This window comes from Numenius arquata, chromosome 19 (assembly GCF_964106895.1).
Source record: "Numenius arquata chromosome 19, bNumArq3.hap1.1, whole genome shotgun sequence".
In the NCBI taxonomy this organism is placed as follows: Eukaryota; Metazoa; Chordata; class Aves; order Charadriiformes; family Scolopacidae; genus Numenius; species Numenius arquata.
The window spans coordinates 3950577-3968692 of NC_133594.1; the positions used below are offsets into that span (position 1 = coordinate 3950577).

At 53.1% G+C, this 18116-nt stretch overlaps 1 protein-coding gene across 1 annotated transcript in view; it reads right to left on the reverse strand.

The window, feature by feature from the left end:
* The window catches only part of ASTN2 (astrotactin 2), a 366183-nt gene extending 353818 nt beyond the window's left edge, over positions 1-12365 (reverse strand). Inside the window, exon 1 of the mRNA XM_074161351.1 lies at positions 12011-12365. Coding sequence (XP_074017452.1) covers positions 12011-12365 — 355 coding nt within the window. The remainder of the gene's footprint in view (positions 1-12010) is intronic.
* Between the last annotated feature and the right edge of the window lie 5751 nt (positions 12366-18116).

Genomic DNA, 18116 nt, shown 5'->3' on the forward strand with positions numbered 1-18116 from the left:
CTTCGAGCAGCTCTGGTTTCTTGAATCGCGTTAAAAGGCATGGCTGTTGCTATTTAATTAAATACACTTTTAGCCCCTCTGATCGCACTGGGAAAAAATAAAACAAGAAACACACGGCTGTCAGTCCAGCACAAGGCAGGCGACTGCAACAGCTACAGCAAGAACAACCACAAACCCCTATTGCCTTTTTGAAATTCAATCAATATCGAAGGCTTTTGATGTCCAGGATCCATGAACTGTGCTGGCAACACCACAGTGGGCTCCTGGTGGCCTGAGGAATCACCTTGATGGGGTCCGGGGAAGGAGGCAAAGCTAAAGGAGCTGCGGGTGGCAATATCTGCCCTCCTCGGGGACGAGCTTTGGAGCCTCTGATGCAAGAGCACGTGGACAAAAAGGCTGGTGCGCTTTTGAGGTGTCCCTGCTCCATTCCCAGGGGCACCCACAGTGGTTCCCATACTCAAATATTACAAAATAGCCTCCCTCATGGTGTGTTGTCTCCTCCTTAACCAGGGACCCCAGGCTGGCAGGTTCCTCAGCCACCACGCACCCTGGCTCTCCTGCGCACCAGGATGCATTTAATGGGAACCAGCAAAGGCTGCTTTGGATTTTATAGTTTGTTTATAGCATACATTTGAGGAGCTACACAGGATGGGAAAATACATCCCATAAACAAACTGCTAAACAAAAGAGGCTAAGTGTGTACCACTCCAAACAAAAATAGACTGGTGCTAACCTCCGCTTTTTCAAGCATATGCCTCTGATGACAGCTTCGTTTAGTGCCCCTTAATCCCACTTCCAGTTTTGATTTTAGGCTCCGCCACCACCGACAGCAATTCCAGACGCCTCCCACAGCTCCAGGTAAACCGGGGGCAGAGGAAAATAAACTCAATTGGAGCTGGAGACCCCCAAGGGCGAGCGAGGCAGGGGGCTGCACCCCCCTTCCCTGCTCCCACCCTGTGGGGAGGGAACAGCAGCCCAGATGTTGCCAAAGGCTGCAGGACATGGACATGCCATCAGCAGCTGGCTCAGGGAATGTCTCTGCAGGGGCAGAAGGGGACACTGGGTGACGGAAGACTCGCATACCAAGAATTTTGGGGAGACATTTACAGTCTCCCCCCCCAGGAACTTGCCCCACGGCAGCCCCCATGCCCAGCAGCTGAACCCTGCCACCCTCCTTATGCCCAGAAGCGATTTCTCAAGCGCTCAGACTTTATTATCCCCTTTCTCGGGGCTGCACGGAGGGCACGTTCCCCTGCGAAGGTTTTTTTCTGCCAAGATCCAAAGCCGTCGAAGCTGCGCGAAAGTAATTCCCACCCACTCCTTCTGCCCCAGGAAGAATATTTCTCCGCCGGTTTTGCATAACAAACAGCTACACGGTTTTCCCTTTTTCTCCCCAGAAACTCAGGCTTAGGGGAAAAACACCCGGCGCGGCGTTAGTCTGAGACCAGACTTCATAAAGTTCCCCCTGAGGAGGGGGGAGCCATGGGGGAGGGGGGGGGAGACGCGCTGCCGCAGAGATTAGACTGCAGCCTGTACTGATAGCATTCAGTCACCCTGGCAGGCTGCGGCGCACCGAGTTTGTAAAGCTCCTCGGGAATCCTTCAAGATGAAAGGTACAGTATGATACGGATGTATTATATCCATGGGCTTTGTTACAGCACACATTTCCTCGCGCGGTTTTATTGCTAAAACACAAAGTTCAGCCGAAGCCCGGGGGCTCTTCAGGTGACGAATGCCCCCCCACAGCCCTCCCCTCGGCTCCGCGGGGGATGGAAAATGCCAAAGCCCCTGATGCGAACACAGCAGACCTGCCGGCACAGATAAGGCCAACGTCATTGCTACTGGATGTGCCTTCAGCCCGCAACACGTCTTGCTCCTCCCAGACGTAGCTGTCAGGTCCCCAAAATGCCACTGCTGTCATCAGCTCCTCTACAGCATCCCTCCTTTTCAGCTGGACCTCCTGCACAGCCTCCTGTCCCAGTGGCTATCCCTAGGGAGCCAGGAGGCTCCCGTGGGTTGAGCCCACCTTCGTCATAGAATCGTAGCATCGTCTCAGTTGGAAGGGACCTTTAAGAGCAGAGTCCAACCTAACACTGCCAAAACCACCACCAAACCATGTCCCTCAGCACCACATCTACCCATCTTTTAAATACCTCCAGGGATGGTGATTCCACCACTTCCCCGGGCACTTCCCTGTTCCAATGTTTGATAACCTTTTCTATGAAGAAATTTTTCCCAATATCCATCCTAAACCTCTCCTGGCACAGTGGTATCAAGTGGTACCCAGCACCGGCATCCTCTAGGAGACCTCGAGCTGCCTATCTCAAGTACCTCCTCCGGACAGAAGATGATGGGAGACGTTTGCCACATTCAGTGAGTGGCCCTGGGGCTGGGAAACCCCAGGTCCCACTGGAGCCTGAATGAGGAAAGCCCCTGGAGATAAATCCCAGCATGCTGCTTTGGCTCAGGCTGACTCTCCTGCAAACTCCTGTCTGCTTCTGGGAGGGAGGAAGGGAGGGAAGGAAATGGTTTCTACTTTTTTTGGAAGCCTTATTGATGCCTGAAATGCTACAAATGAGTCTGTGGACACAGCTCAACCATGGGCTGCCCAGTTTGGATGACATGGAAGAGAGGGAGGGGAATGTGCATCCACCTTTTGGATCACCTCCCCAACACCTCACTCCTCCCGGGCACCACTCTCTGACCAGATTGCCCAAGACATTAGAGGTGGAAGAACACCTCGGAGCGTGATGCCAACAAGACGGCTTTCAGAGAACCCTGGGAGGAATTCCCTGGGCACGTTACAGGGCTGGAAAAAGAGTTTAAACCCCTCTAATTTAAACAGATGAGAGGTACAAAGGACAAGAAAGAAGTGTGATGGGGGTAGATGGAAAAGGGACATATCAGGAGGTGCCAAAAGGCCCCAAAGCTCTCGAGACCCACCACCCACCTGGGCTGAACCCACCACAGGAGGTTCCCATGGGTTGAGCTTACCTTAATCATAGAATTATCCAGTTGGGAGGGACCTTTAAGATCATCGAGTCCAACCATCCACCAAACACTACCAAAACCACCACTAAACCATGTCCCTCAGCATCACGTCTACCTGCTCTGACCCAGCAAGCCAGGGTGAAGGGTTTTCCATCTCCCTCCACCCCTCCAGAGCAGCTCGTACAAGGCAGCGCTGAGTAACTGCGACTGAGGTGGGAACATCTGGCAGCATCTGCCGCGGGAACCCCTTCACCCCAGGAAGCCCATCTGAAGGGGAAACTCCCTGAGAGAGCAGATCCCACTCGGGGTGCACGCTGCACGAGTAATTAATTAGGTCGGCGGCATCAGCTTTTCCCCCAGCTCCCATCAGACCCCCGAGCAGCAAGAGAAACAGCAACACGGCAAGTGTGCGCGGTGGCAGAGGCTTTAGAGCCTCGGCACCCAGACCCGGTGGTCCCTGGCCAGGGTGACAAGCAGCAGGTCCTGGCTGGGGGCTGCAGCAACCAGGCTCTGCTCCAGCCCTCTCCTCCTGCACACAAACTGCCCCACGTTCGCCATCATGTTGCTGACACGGGAGCACCATCGAGAAGCTGATGTTCCCGAGCAGTTAGCTAGAGGCAAAAAGAACCCAAAAAAAAAAGATTCCTGTGCTGTTGCCAACTCCTATCTGCTGTCACTCGATCCCATTATTTCAGGGATGCGCTGCGCTCCCTGGAACACCAATCGCTGGAGAAAGCAGAAAGATGGGAAGAAGGATACGGGCTGTGAATGGCCTTGGGACAGCCACAGCTGTGACTGCGGCAGCCGCAGGGATGCTCTGCAGGGCCAGCTCACCTCAGCAGAGCATCCCCGGGGCTGGCTGGGGAGCACAGCTCACCCAGCAGAGCTCCAGCCGTGGGGGAGGCCACCCCACTGCCCCCCCAGGAGACACAGGGGAGGGGGAAAAAGGAAAAAGAACCAAATCCTCTAAGGTATCAGCTCAGCTGAGCTCTGGTGGGGCACTGGTGAGGCCACACATTGAGTACTGTGTTCGTTTTGGGGACCCTCACTACAAGAAAGACATTGAGGGGCTGGAGCGTGTCCAGAGAAGGGCAACGGAGCTGGTGAGGGGTCTGAAGAACAAGTCTTGTGAGGAGAGGCTGAGGGAGCTGGGGGCGTTCAGCCTGGAGAAAAGGAGGCTGAGGGGAGACCTTCTCGCTCTCTACAACTCCCTGAAAGGAGGGTGTAGCCGGGGGGGGTCGGTCTCCCAAGGAACAGGTGATGCGATAAGAGGAAACGGCCTCAAGTTGTGCCAGGGGAGGTTTAGGGTGGATATCGGGAACAATTCCTTCACCAAAAGGGTTGTCAAGCATTGGAACAGACTGCCCAGGGAAGTGGCGGAGTCACCATTCCTGGGGTTATTTAAAAGATGTGTAGGGTGTTTAGGGACATGGGTTAGTGGTGGTTCTGGCAGCATTAGATTGATGGTTGGACTCGGTGACCTTAAAGGTCTCTTCTGTCCTAGTGGACTCTATGATTCTATACTCACTGCCAGCAGGGCTGGGAGAAAACCTGGGGTCTCCACACCCTGCACCCCGGTTCTGCAGTCCTGGGGCTTTTGGGAGGGCATGTTCACCTCCCCCCCCCAGTTAGTCCATAGGGTCTTTGCAGCTGGGGCAGCACCCCTCCATAGACATATCAGACCCGGAGAAAGCAAGCTATCAGGCACCCAACTCACCATTCTGTCCCCAAAGGCAGGGTGGGGGCCAGAACTCCGCTACCCCCCCACCGCAGCTGCTGATGGAACTCCCGTTTCTCCTGCAATTCCTGTTTCTCCTGCAATTCTCCCGCGCTGGAAGAGCAGATGAGGATGTGTGTGAGGTGCTAAGCCCAGCAGGACCCCTCTCCAGCTCTCCTCTCCCTGCAGAGAGATGCACAGCTAACCCTTACCATGCAGACGGCGCTGCGTGGGGCCATCCACGCTGGCTTTGCCTCCCCTCGTTAACAGGATCACTCCCGTGCATGTGCCTGGGAGCAACACCATCAGCTCGGTAATCTTCCTAAATACAGCAGTTACCAGGTGACTGGGGGAAAAAAAATCTCCTTTACTGCTGATGCTGCTAATGGAAAATTTCTCCCCTTTTGCTGCCGCTTTCAAAGCCAGTGGCGGCTTCATCCAGACTTTGTCCTGCACGGAGACGGGAGAGGTTGAAGCGCAGAGGGAGGGGTGCAAGACTTGGTGGGGAGCAGAGGATGAGAAGCAGAGGGGAACTCGGACTTGTCCCTTCCTCCCCACCTGGCTCCGAACCTTATCTGCCCCATCTTCTCGCAGGCACTCGCAGCCCAACCTCCTCCTGCCAGGAACCCCTCCTTCCTCCCCAGACCGCAGCGGGATAAGGATGCTGGATGCGTTCAGGAGCAGTGCTTCCCGCACGGCATCCAGGGAAGATGCCCAAATGGATCAATGGGCCAAAATCATTTACTCTGTGATTATTTTATTTTTTTTTTCCTCCACTTGCCTCCTCCCCAGGAGACAACCAGAAAGCCTCACCCAGTCAGTGCAGATGCAGGCAGCCGAGATCATTGCTCGTCCCCTCCGCGTGCCATTCCGCTTCTTCAATACCATTAAGTGTCTCCACACTGTCTGGACACTGGAAACCTTAACCGCATTAGCCCAGACCCCAGCAGCAGCACAAGCATTCAATTCTTTTAAGTGGCACCACTTCTCGAGCGGGTTACGCACAAGAAGCAGCTCTGCTGGATGCTGTCACCCACCCCACAGGGTGACAGGGGCAGGACTGGGGACCAGCAAGGGCAGACTGGTCCAAGCCCATCATTTCCCGTTTCAGATGGCTGCCACCGGAGGAGGACGCTCCCGACACGAGCTGTGCCGTGGGCACTGCAGACGATGAAAGGCTTCAATCAAGGCATTTCTATTTTCTTCACTTCTCCTTTCAGCCTCCAGCCCCAGCCTACCCCCACACTCCACAAGGCATTTTGGTGTGATGGGAGGTGTTTCTCGAGCCACCTGCAACTGCTAACATATGTGTCAGGGTAGCGTAAGATCAATACCTCATTGTTCCCACACGCGGCACCAATCCATTCTCCTCCTGTCCCAGCCCGTCCCGCTGCCCGAACTCCTGATACAGCAGGAAAGCCCCAGGGCTCAGCCCGGTGTCACAGCCAGCCAACGCCGCACATCCACACCGTATCACCGAGGCAGCACAAAGCCTTGTCCATCACACTGCCGGGGCTCAGTCTTTTAGGGCTTAGAAAGGAAAAGGCAGCAAGTTTTGGAGGTAACGTCTGTGTCGTGGCACTCAGAGGTCACCCCACCTCCCCAGTCCCCAAGGAAAATAGCACGTTCCCCACCTAATTCTGAAGAAAAGCCCTTTTTTTTTTTCCTTCCAGCAGAAGCGCAATAAAGATCTCTGGCACACCGACATCATGGAAAACCCGCTGCCATCGCAGGAGAGGAAGGGGGGAGCAGAGGGGATCCCCAGCCAGCATCCTCCTCCCGCTGCTCCCACAGCTCAGCGGCAGAAACTCGGCTCCTCTCTCTATAGTTAATCTTCTGTTGCCACTAGCTGGTCAACGCGGGTACTCGTGGAAAGCAGCAGCTCTCCAAGCACAGCCTGCCACTCCGTTACAGATTCCCAGCTTTAACTGGGATTTTCACCCCAGAAGATACCCGAGAGGAAGCAAAATCCCTGCGAGTCCGCACCCCACCGTGCTGGACAAGCCACGTTCAGCCTTGCCTTTGGGGAGGGAAGCGGTCATCTGAGGACTGACCCATTTTCATGGGCATTTTCTGCCTACAGACCTTCTCAAGCTCAGGACCCACATCACCAGCACAACCCCAGTCCACACCAGGCTCTCCTTCCTTCCGTTTTCCAAGCCTGGAAAGTTTAAGTAATCATAGAGTATCACACAAGGGGGGGAGGAAATTACTACTAGAAGGTTTTCCTTCTTTCCTCCCCAGGCAGCCCTGGCCACTAGGGATGTGGCCAAGACTCCACGGCCACACAGAGCTGTGGAGGGGCATGAAGGGGAAGGGGAGCAGCTCCCACTCCCAGGTCTATATCCCCCCCAGTCCCTATCCCAAGGAGCCCACTGCCACGTCTCATCTTCACCGTACCACCTCCCTGGGGCTTTCTGGCTCCCTCCACCTTCCTAGTGGATGATGTGACTCTTTACCCCTTGGAATACCTTGGGAACAGCCAGAAAAAAGAAAAATAAGCATAAACCCCCCCAATAATTTGATTAACCAAACCTCTGGCCAGACGTGCAGTGCCACTCTTCAAGACTAGCAGGGGGCAGTTAATGCAAAAGGGACCAGACTTTGCTCACAGGCTTCTCTCTGCAGAGACAACCTGGTTCCCAGATGCTGTGCCTTGGTGAGCAGGGTCTCACGCCGGGCACGCTCCTCTCTGCTACCCACACGATGCTGCTCCAGATCTCACGGGCCAACCCAAAGCAGAGAATGGAGGTTCTGAACAGTGGCATCAAAAATCTTCCACTGCACCCACGCTCCCTGGGTAAGCCTTCAGCCTCCCCACCCCGCTCTGCCAACACCCTGCAAAAGCAAGGGTTGCAAAGCCCTGCTCAAGTATTTTCAGAAAAAGCAGTAAATTCAAACAATCCACAGGGAACTAAGTGCTTTCCCTTATTTTAATGCGTTCTTACCCTAAAGAGAAGAACCAAAAAAGATGGCTTCAGGAAAAGTTAAGAAAGAAGATAAAAGAAGCGGCGCCGAACTGCTGAGGAGACGGAGGAGCTGCAGAGCTTTGAGAAGCAAGGGATAACCATCATCCACGACGGGACACTGGTGATGGAGACACACCAGCACCTTTTCTGACAACCACCGAAACAAAAGCACCTTGTAGCACTGCAGATGCCAGTCAAACAGCATCCATTAAAGCCACTTACAAGAAGTGTGTAGTAAACCGTTCTTATACAAGCCTCTACCAGGTAAGAGCAGTGGTGAAAATGTGTCTGCCTCTTTCCTTCTCCCTCCTCTCTCTCTCTCTCTCTATATATATATATCTGCTCACACATAGACAGAGCTCATCCAAATTAGCTCGGAAGCTAACTGCTTCATTCCCTGAATTGCACTTAAAGCAGGCTCCGCTGCTTGTGGAGCAGCTATTGTACAGAACACATGGCTGCTGACTAAATCGAGACACATACCTTGGAGAGACCTCATTGTACAAGAATAAAGTCAATGATAGTCTGCACCATTTGCCAGCGTAACACTAGAAGAATTAGAGAGGGGGGGAAGGGAACAAAACCGCAAAGCATCAGTTGTATCCAAGGTTAAGGAAAGGGCAGGATGCTTTTTCAGGAAAGGGGATGCACAGCAATTCATAACCCACTAGTGGCAAAGTTACATTTGTCATTGCCTGCCACCACTGTGCTTTGCTGGGTAATTTTATAGTAGTGTAACTGGGGGGGGGGGGGGGGGGGGGGGGGCGGAATGTGTGTGAGGGGGAGAAACATCCTTCTTGTCTCCAACGCAAGAGAGAAAAATTAAACTGAGGCATGGGAAACACACAAACTGAGACACCCCCTGGAGAAGGGACCCCGAGCAAACCCAAGCTGCTGATCAGCGGCAGGAGGTCCCCCGCTGCAGCCCGGGAAGGATGCAACAAGGAAAAGTTTTCTATCTCTGCTGGGAGAGCAGGTAAACCCTTGCCTGCTGGTCTCCCCAGCGCTGGCAGGGGGCTGCATGCGGGCTGTACCCGCTGCAGAGGGATCCCGGCAGAGCTGATGATGCTCCTGGCAGAGCATCTCCGAGCTCCCACCACCCTCTAGCGGGCTCCGCGCGCTGCCCGCCACCCAGGGCTCGCTCGGGCGAGCGATGCTGCTGCTGCTGATAATGATCCTCCTGCTCCTCCAAACACACCGTGGGGCCGGGGGTCGGCTGCCTGGGGGTTTTTCCCAGCCCTGCTTCCCCCTTTCACCTCCCTCATGCAGCAGCTCCTGCAGCCCCGGCTTCTCCGGCAGGCAGGGATGCAACCCTGGGAGCTCACGCTTTACGCACTTAAGCCCAAGCGAATAAAATCTCACGCTGGCAGGCAACAGAAAAAAGTTGCTGCCTCCCTAAGGAGGAGGAATCCTTTAAAGAAAAGGGAGGCAGAGCACTGCATGTGCTTTGTACCAGCCATCTATCTCCTCAGCCTATTTTAACTTGGTCTGCCCTTAGAAAGAACCAGCGGAAGACAGTTACAGCTGGACTCGATGACCTTTTCCAACCTAAAATATTATAGGATTCTAAGTTTCACACTGCTGCAGACACGGCTCTGGCACCTGCCAGCCTGTAGTTACAGATCCCCCATCCTCCTTTAACACAGAGAGAGGCACAGGATCCTCTCCAGCCTCCGGAGACTTATTAAAGCCGGGAGTTGCTGAGCAGACCTGCTACAGACTGCCTGCTTAAACACAGCGCTTAAACAAACTCATCGCCACCCAGCAAGGCAATGTTTTATTTCATGCTTCCTGGCCTGGAAAGACTTTTGAGCCGGGCAGAACGGGGCATCCTCAATTTATTCTCAACTTATTTCACTTCCCAGTCTGTAGCATCAGCACCAGGGCTCGGGCCTGCCCACTTCATGGGTTTGGGATGCTTGGGTTTGGTTGGCTTTTTTTTCCCCAAAATGCCTCCAGGATGCCAGTCAGGCTTTAGGAGGTCTTCCTACGCCATCCTTACCCCCACGAGGCCAGAAAGCGGGCTTTGCTAGCAGCAAAAGCGTTAAGGAGCCCTCCACACGTTTGCCATCGGCAGGACGTCAGCTCTTACGTGGCTCCCCCCAGGTCAGGCCCCGGCAGCCACTAAACACGCTCAGCAACGCGCACAAATACACGGCAGCATCGGAAATCAGCTAACGATAAGAACAGCCACTGTTTAAAGCCATCCCTGCCCCCAAGTCACTCCGAAGCCACTCGACCGACCTCCCACAGGTAACGTGATTTTCACCTCCAAGAGCCCATTTCAAGGCAGCAGCAGCAGCTCCGGGGTCCCCAACCACTGATAAACTTAGAAACGGATGCAGTGGGGGGGGAGAAAAATCACTACAGAAAACTCCAGCCTTACTCCCCGCACTAGGAAACCAAGCCAGGAGAAATCCTCCAGAGCCCACTCACCCAGAAAAGAGTTAACTGTGAGCGAGACTCAGTTGCCACGCCAGGAGACGGGAAGAAATGCAACAACTTTGAAATATCAGAGCATCCACAGCAATTCATGAGCTAGACCTTGGGGAAGGACAAGTGTTTTACCTTCTCTGGAGGCAACATGCTGATTAATTTCAGGACTGTGATGAAGCCATCCCACCATGGGCAAAGCTTCCATTTATCTTCCAGCCTGCCTGGTGCCTGCGGGTTCAGGGGAAACAGGAGGGGACGTTTTGGGGGCCTTTTGTCCATGAAGGGGCAGCAAAAACCCCACAGTTTCGCACAAGACACAATACATATTCAAGAGCAGACGCATAACCCACAGCCCAGGCAAGGAAAAGAGAATTTTTTAGACCAAGACATGGTCTCTTTGCTGGCAGTCACTCACAGAAACAGGATTTGCTATACAAGATCATGTCTCTGATCTATCAAGACAAATTTCTCTCCTCCAACTTGAGCTATTACCTAAGCTACACACAGAGGGGTTTCTTTGCCTTCTGATATATTTAGATCAGAGAGCAATTCACACCCGGTCCCCCAAGAAACTGTACTCTAATCTGAAAATTCAACTCGGTGAACCATGAAACTTCTTGTTACTTTTAATCACTGCAAGGTAAATGTCATTCCTGCTGCATCAAACCTTTGATTTTTCACTTTTATTACTTGAAATAGAGTATCTGGTTTGTTTGGGATTTCTGTGGTTGACCAAGCGTGTCTAAGGAAGCCACACTGTGAAGCCAGAACCCAAGAGGCTCAAGAAGTACCATCAACTTATTTATTACAGGTGCCTGCTAGGAGAAAGCTTCACAGGAGGTAAAACAACAGGATCAGGAGACTCAGACAGTCCTTTTCCTACCCTGGCACATCACACCCAGTGAAAGGCTGCCACTTCCACACGGTACAGGAAAGGACTTGCGGCGAGGTGGGCACCAGGTCACCCTAGTGTACGTGGATGATGCGGGCAGGGCGATGAGCTGGGAGTCACAACCCAGCGGTGACAAGCAGTATCCCTGACCCAAAGTTAAGCAGGTACTGGAATCATCCTCGATTCAGACACCAAAAAGCAAGCAAGCTAGTGGGATAAAGAAAAGATCAACAAAAAAAAAACCTTCCATGACCTGGCAGAGTAAACACCGCACTATCCATACGGCATTCCCAACAGTCCCCTTGGAGGATCCCCTGGCTGATTAAGGCATAGAGAAGGATAAAAGTGACAAGAGACAGCTCGGGCACCCCGTCTGAGACAGCAGGAGGAAAGTACGACAACGGAATTATTTCCAGCCCCATCCCCCTCCCCACAAACGCGGCGTTTCGGAGGAAAGTCTGCAGGCGTTCGCCAACCCCGGCGCTTGGAGTTGTGCGTGAAGCAAGAACGGGCTTCGAGAATTAAGACGAAGCTTTTATACAATTAGGCTGCAGCTAGGAAAAAAACAAAACAAAACAAAACAAGAAACCAGCCTCTCCGCGTTCTTCCAGGCTCGGTGGTACCTCCTCCAGGGCTAAGCCTTCAAGTTGGAGCACAAGAGGCAGCACCCATCACTTTAGAGCCCCAGCAGAGCCGCTTTACTCCCAGGGTAGCCCTCAGGCCCTGCTAAAACATCCCTCCCCAGCAGGAAAATTAATAAAAAATAAAAAAATAAACCAGAGTGCAGCAGGGGCAGGGCGAGAAACCTCCAAAACACAACCAGGCTGCCCGCGACAAGGGGAGGGGGAACAAACCCCGGGGCGGCTGGGTGACACCCCGGCTGCCCGCACCGGGATGCTCCGCGACGCGGGGAGATGCGGGGATGAAGGGAGGGGAGAGGAAGCGGGGGGCGGGGGGGGGGGGAGAATCGTCGGGACGGGGCCGGGAGGCGGTGGGGGCTCTTACCGAGGGTGAAGAAGGGCAGCTCGGTGTTGTCCAGGTCGTCCTGCACGGCGACGCGGCCGGGCAGCTCGCTGCGGACGAAGAGCAGCAAGCGGGAGTCGGCGGCGGCAGCGGCGGCGGGGGGCGGCGGGGCCCCGCTCCAGCTGATGTCGTTCTCCCGGAGCACCGGCAGCGTGGATACCGTGACCGTCTTCACCCGGCAGGGACCGGGGGGTTCCCGCGACGACGACGACGACGCCGCCGCCGCGCCGGGCCCGACGCCCAACATCACCGGCAGCAGCAGGAGCAGCAGCGGCGGGGGTGGGGAGGGGGGAGCCGGGGAGGCGGCGGGGAGGCGGCGGCGCGGCGGAGCGGCCATGCCGGGCCGGAGCCAGGCGCAGGAGAGCGGCGGCGAGGCGAGGCGAAGGGAGGGGAGGCGAGCGGAGCCGGCAGCTCTGAGCCGCCCCAGCCCGCCGCCACCGCCGCCCCCCCCGCACCCCCCCCCCCCGGCTCCGCCTCCCGGCCCGCCCCGCCGCCACCGCCCCCCGCCGGGCCGGCCACCCTTTGCCGCTCCCCGGCGGCCGAGGGAGCGGGGCACCGGTCCTTCGCTGCCGCCGCGGTGGCCCCTCGGTACCGGCCTGGCCCTTTTCCCCTCCCGCCGGACCCCTGCGCCCATCACCGCTTCCTCGGTCACAACATCCCGGCTCGCCCCCCCCCGCCGCCGCTTTGCCATAGGATCCAGCTCGTCGCCACCCATACCTGCGGGCTAGCCCTGCCTTGTAGGTAATTGCCAGGGTGCGACAGCACAGAAATGTGAGCTTTTACTAGTTATTAGCCTTTCAAAAGCGATTAGGCACCTCCAGCGTCCAGGGCTCCTTGGAATGACGAGGCTGGAGGGGACAAACCGGTGACTTCTGGCAAAGATTTTTTGACCTGGTCTTTAACAGCCGGCATTTAAATGGGAGCCAGAGGAATAAATGATGCTGAGGTTTGATCACAGATTCCTAAATCCGTCCGTCGCACAGGTGCCCCGGTGCCACCCGAGGGCTGGAATTTGTGGGTGGAAACAAACCGGGCGAGCTCCACGGCTTTGAGCCGAGAAGGAGCCAAGTGGCTCTTCCAGCAGGGAAGCTGGAACCATGGGGATTAGCCTGGAGGTAAACGCTGTCCCTACGGGCAAAAGGGACAGGGTTGACCCCAGCCCCAGAGCCGGTGAACCCCTGCCCCCAGGATGACTAACCCAGGAGAGGCAGCCTACGGGAGTTACAAGTCAGTGACTCACGACAATTTCCCAGTGACTGCTAATCTACCTGATTTTATTTGTAGATGTACATATAAAAGAAGATGTCAAAACCCTTAACAAAGCACGCTTAACGCTCAGGCTTATATTATTCCCACAAGCTAATTAAGATCAATTCATCACACGCCTATTGAGGCAAAACAGCCATCTGAGATACCTGGGTCATCGAATGTTAAAACCACAACAAGGGCAGAACGGCAAAGAACGTGAAATCCAGCAAATAAACAGCTCAAGCTCCGTTCCCCGGCGCCAGTCCCTGCTCCAGCAATAGCTCAGAGCTACAGTGCCCCCCCCCCCCAAAAAAAAAGTGGCAGGGTGTGCAAGGGGCCTATTTCCACCTGCAGGAATAGAGAGAAACCAAAAAGTGCACCCCAGCAAACAGGCAACTAGTTACAAAACGTTTAACGAGGGACCCCGGTTCTGCCTAATTGGGAGGGATGAAGTTTCCAGGCATGCTGGAAAAAAATAAATAAGAAAAATGCAGTCCTACATGTCAGTTGTTAGTTGGGAAAACTGTAATGATATAAAAAAAGAGGGTTTTTTTTAAGGGAGAAAAGATAGATTTTGGACTGGCTGAGGCTGTTGTCAGAACGTGTACTGATTTCCAGGCATTAGCGGGGTGTGCGCTGATTTCTTTTTCCTAGTTTTGAAAATCCTTCGAGGCAAAAAGAGCAAAGAAACAATACTGCATAGACACACAAAAAGACACACCGGTAGGCAGCACGTCTAGAAAGCGATGAAGTGGTTTTAAAAAACTTTTTAGAACTGGAAATCCCAAGAAAGAAAAATATCTATTTCTGTTTAAGGCCCCATCCCTGTTACTTAGATCTCCTTGTAGGCGCTTGCTGCACAACTCTGTGTGCGTGTGCCATAAGTAGAGACTTTGTGCTGCCGAGTGCCAGAGGATTTTGGCAAGGGGTTGTCCTTGGGGTGGGAACGGGATCCGGAGATACCTACTGCTGTCACAGCGCTTCGGGGTGTGGGGGTTTCTTCTTTAGCCATGGGTCTGGCTGAATTGGAGGGGAGGGGACACGTTTTGGGCGTTTCCAGATTGTCTCTCATCTCATAGCGTGTGCCATCAAGCAACGTGGTGTGTGATTTTCAGGGTTTGGGGCTGGAAGGCAACGATCAGGAGACGTGGGTTCAAACGCCTGCTTTGCTACTGACTGTCTGACTCTGGGCAAGTCCTGAGATATTATTCCTGAGAAAATATGGCTGGGAGGGACCTTGGGGGGTTGTTTTTTCTGTGCCCCTGCCCAAAGATCCTGAGGGGTTCTACATACATCATTCAACCCTATTTTGCCTCGCTGTTTTTATCCATAAAGTATTGCTAACAACTATCTTCTGAGGAGCACACTGAGACTTTTGCAACTCCTCCTGTACAAACATGGACACGCTGATAAAGGGGAACGTTCTGCAAATCACAGCCTTTGTATGTAATTCCGCTTAACTGAGCTTAGATCCTTCCCGGTGTAAACGCAAATCTCTCTTCTTTGGGAGAAAAGGATCCCACCGGCTTTTTCAGTTCTAAAGAATTGAGCTAAACACAAAACTTCACCCTTTGAAATCCACCAATAATATTTCCCAAGGGAAATGTGTTACTCCTGGTTTACAACTGGGGTTCCTATTACCCCCGAGAAGCATTTAACAGAAAAGTAAACGGCACGAACAGGGCAAAGCACATCGCCCTGAGAAAGTCTCACTCGCCAGCAAAATATTCTAGAAACACTTAGAGAAGTTTGCTTAAACTTGCCAGTTTGAGGTTACTTTAAGTCCATACAAACAGTGGATTTTCAGTCCAGTTGCACAGTCCATAACCCAGGTTTCTATTTCTAAGTGAGGTCCATTTTTCGTATCTTTTTCCTGTTCTTCACAGATCCAGCCTTTCCTCAGGGAAGTGGGCGACTGCCTGACCATCGATTTCAATAGCATCGGGGCCAAGAAACCAGCAAAAACTGCCGTTCCTAGCAAAAAACTCCAGGATGAAAATGGAAATCTTACAAGTGCAAACGCATTTCAGTGACAAGACCCATCTGTGAAGGGTGCGATGGGGCAGGCAGGGGATCTGACAGGTTGTCAGGAGGCACCGGCTCCGTTCTCACCTCGGCTGCTGACTGCGCAGTTTGGGGGTAAAACCCATCTATTTTCCATCCTTGGGGTTTGCATCCGCTCTTACGTAGAGAAACTCAAGAAAATACTTAGTTGCTACCATAAGAGATAAAGAGGGATACCGAGGGCTGTGGAAATGGTTGCTGTAACAGTCCCGGGCGTGGGGGTTTGGGTACAAAAAGCACAGACATTCTCGGCATGAGCTGGGAATTTCTCCGCTATCGAGCAGCGATAGTGGGCTGTTCTCAGGTGGAGCAGCCTCTAGAAGGAGGCAGAGCATATGTTGTACGGCATGTGAACCGGGAACCTTGGCTACGCTGAGCCATGCCTACCTTCTGTCTGCAGCTGCCTACATTCATTCCCAGTTTTCACCTGAGTGGATATATTTTTTTAATTTTTTTTTTCTTTTTTAGCAGGAACTTTGAGACACTCTTCAATTTATTTCTTATTCCCCAGCAGAGCAGCTGAGCCCCAGGGTCATTTCCTTCTGTATGACAATACCCCAAGTGGGATTCAGGCAAACCCGTGATTTTGTGCCTCTGCGGAGAACTTTGTGCAGACGCTTTGCTGGAAAAACGCTTAAAATATCTATACTAAGTTTTGAAATGATGGGGAGGGGAAAAAAAAAAAAAAGAAAAAGTCATTCTCGTTTAAAGGGTCACAGATGAAGCATTCTTCGACTTTCAATCTTGTGTGCTGGATTTCTGGACACCCAGAACTAATGCATCTTTTATCGGCTGGCACGGAGGAGGAGGAGGTTATTGCAAAGATATCAATAGCAGCTTTCTGAAGTGGTTTTCAATTGGCCCTATTACCAGAGATCTGTACATCCAGCAGCAATCATTAAAATGCACTATGTATTTACAATATAGAGCACAATTTATGACTGTAATGCGTATCGCAAATCCTACTGCAAGTGGAGGAGAAAGTCGGGTGTACGGCTATGATGCAGTCAAAGCCTTATATTTCACCCTGCAAGAGCCACATCAGCATCAATAACTCCACTAAAGAAGTGAGAAGGGTGGGGTTCAGGTTTGTTTTCTTTATATTCTGAAGGAAACGCCACAAAATTCACTTTGTTTCTCAGCTGCGGTGTACAAACGCTGGTCCGCAGCCGTATGGTACCTGACCGTGGCCGGCGACCACATTGCTCAAGCTGTGCTTTTGTCAGCCCTCACCAGCAAAGCAGGAGACAGGCTGGGTCAGCAATTCGGAGGAACGCCTCCTGGGAGAGCGCGGGAGGGGACGCCGAAAGTGCCCTTTGCAATTCAGTAGGTGACGTTCTTGCTTCTAGGTTAATAGTGAGCCAACAGCCCCCTCGCTGTGCTCCGAGCCGCGGGAGATGTTGTCTTTCTGACACGGCATCAAACTAGGAGCTTCCTGACCACTTCCAGATAAGCACCCTGAGGGGACGCTCTGCAGAAGCCAGGAAGCCGAAGCCAGCAGTGGCTGAATATCCTCCTCCTTTCTCAAATACAAGTAGTTGATTCCTACCTTTTTCTGGATAGCTGTGCAACACCGCTGGGAAACAGCCCCCGGGCTCAGCTCAGAAGGACCTGGAGCGATAACAGGGGGGTCTGCACAGTTTGTACAGCTGGGAAAGGCTGTTAAGCATTTTGGGGTGAGGTACGAACTAAACAGTCACATTACAAATTACAGCCTTGACTCACCCAGAGGGGAAGGCTGTGGCCAGGTGCCCATCACCATGGCATCGGGGCATTTTTCTAGTTTTCCTCCTCGGAGTGGTATCATCCTGCACCACCTCACTCTTTCTGTGACTCGCATCAGAGTTTTAGCCAGATATTACCAGTGTACGGTACCAGCCACCTTCAGTCCCTCCTAAGACCAAAGCCACACTGAAAAGGGACCTTGCACACCCTAAGGCAAGCCTAAGGAGCCAGGCAGGTCCCTTGCTACATGTCCCCTCCCCAAACTGCCCCACTGCCGGAGGGTTTATGGGCCAGCTTGGCTAGTGAGTACACTTAAGGAGAACCCATGGAGAACCCTTGGAAAGCAGCCTGTTGCTCCAGCCACAGTCCAAGGAATGAGGTTGTCCCTTCCCCTCCATCAGTACCACGCAGCCACTCCATCACTGCCTGCCCTTCCACACCCTTCCATGAGCAATAACAGCCTCCAGGATGGCTCCCCTTCTTCCCAAGATGAAAGAAACTTTAAATGCATGTAACTCTTGCACTCTACTTAATTAATCAGTTTTTGCATTACAAGTGAAACTTCTTTGATGCATGAAATATTAAGGAGGAAGAAAGGGGGGGGAGGGGGAAGGAGAGGGGAGAGCAGTGGTGGGGGCTTTGACTGCTTAAGATGGATGGACTAAGGGACCCAGAGGCTAAACTGCAGGCAGTGCATCTGCAGCAGGACCGTCTGCCCAGCCAGAGAGATGCCAGCGAGCAAAGAATCTTCCCTGCGCCTCTTGCCTCTCAAGCAGATGAGTTTTACTCCACGCTCAAGCCCTACACACGCTCGTCAAGGTTTGCTCACGCAGGCACAGGAAGGGGACAGAGCCTGATTAAACTTTCATGAAAAATAATCTCTGGTTGATTCACTGTTTGTGGTTTGCTTTTTTTTTTTTTTTTAATCTCATGATGGCTGCGAGAAAGTGAAGCAAAATGAGTCTTTGGTGAAAAAGAAACAGCTCCGTTCCGGAAAAGCCAGCCAGGCTTTTAGTCAGATGAGGCTCTCCCAAAGGATGCGGGAGTAGAT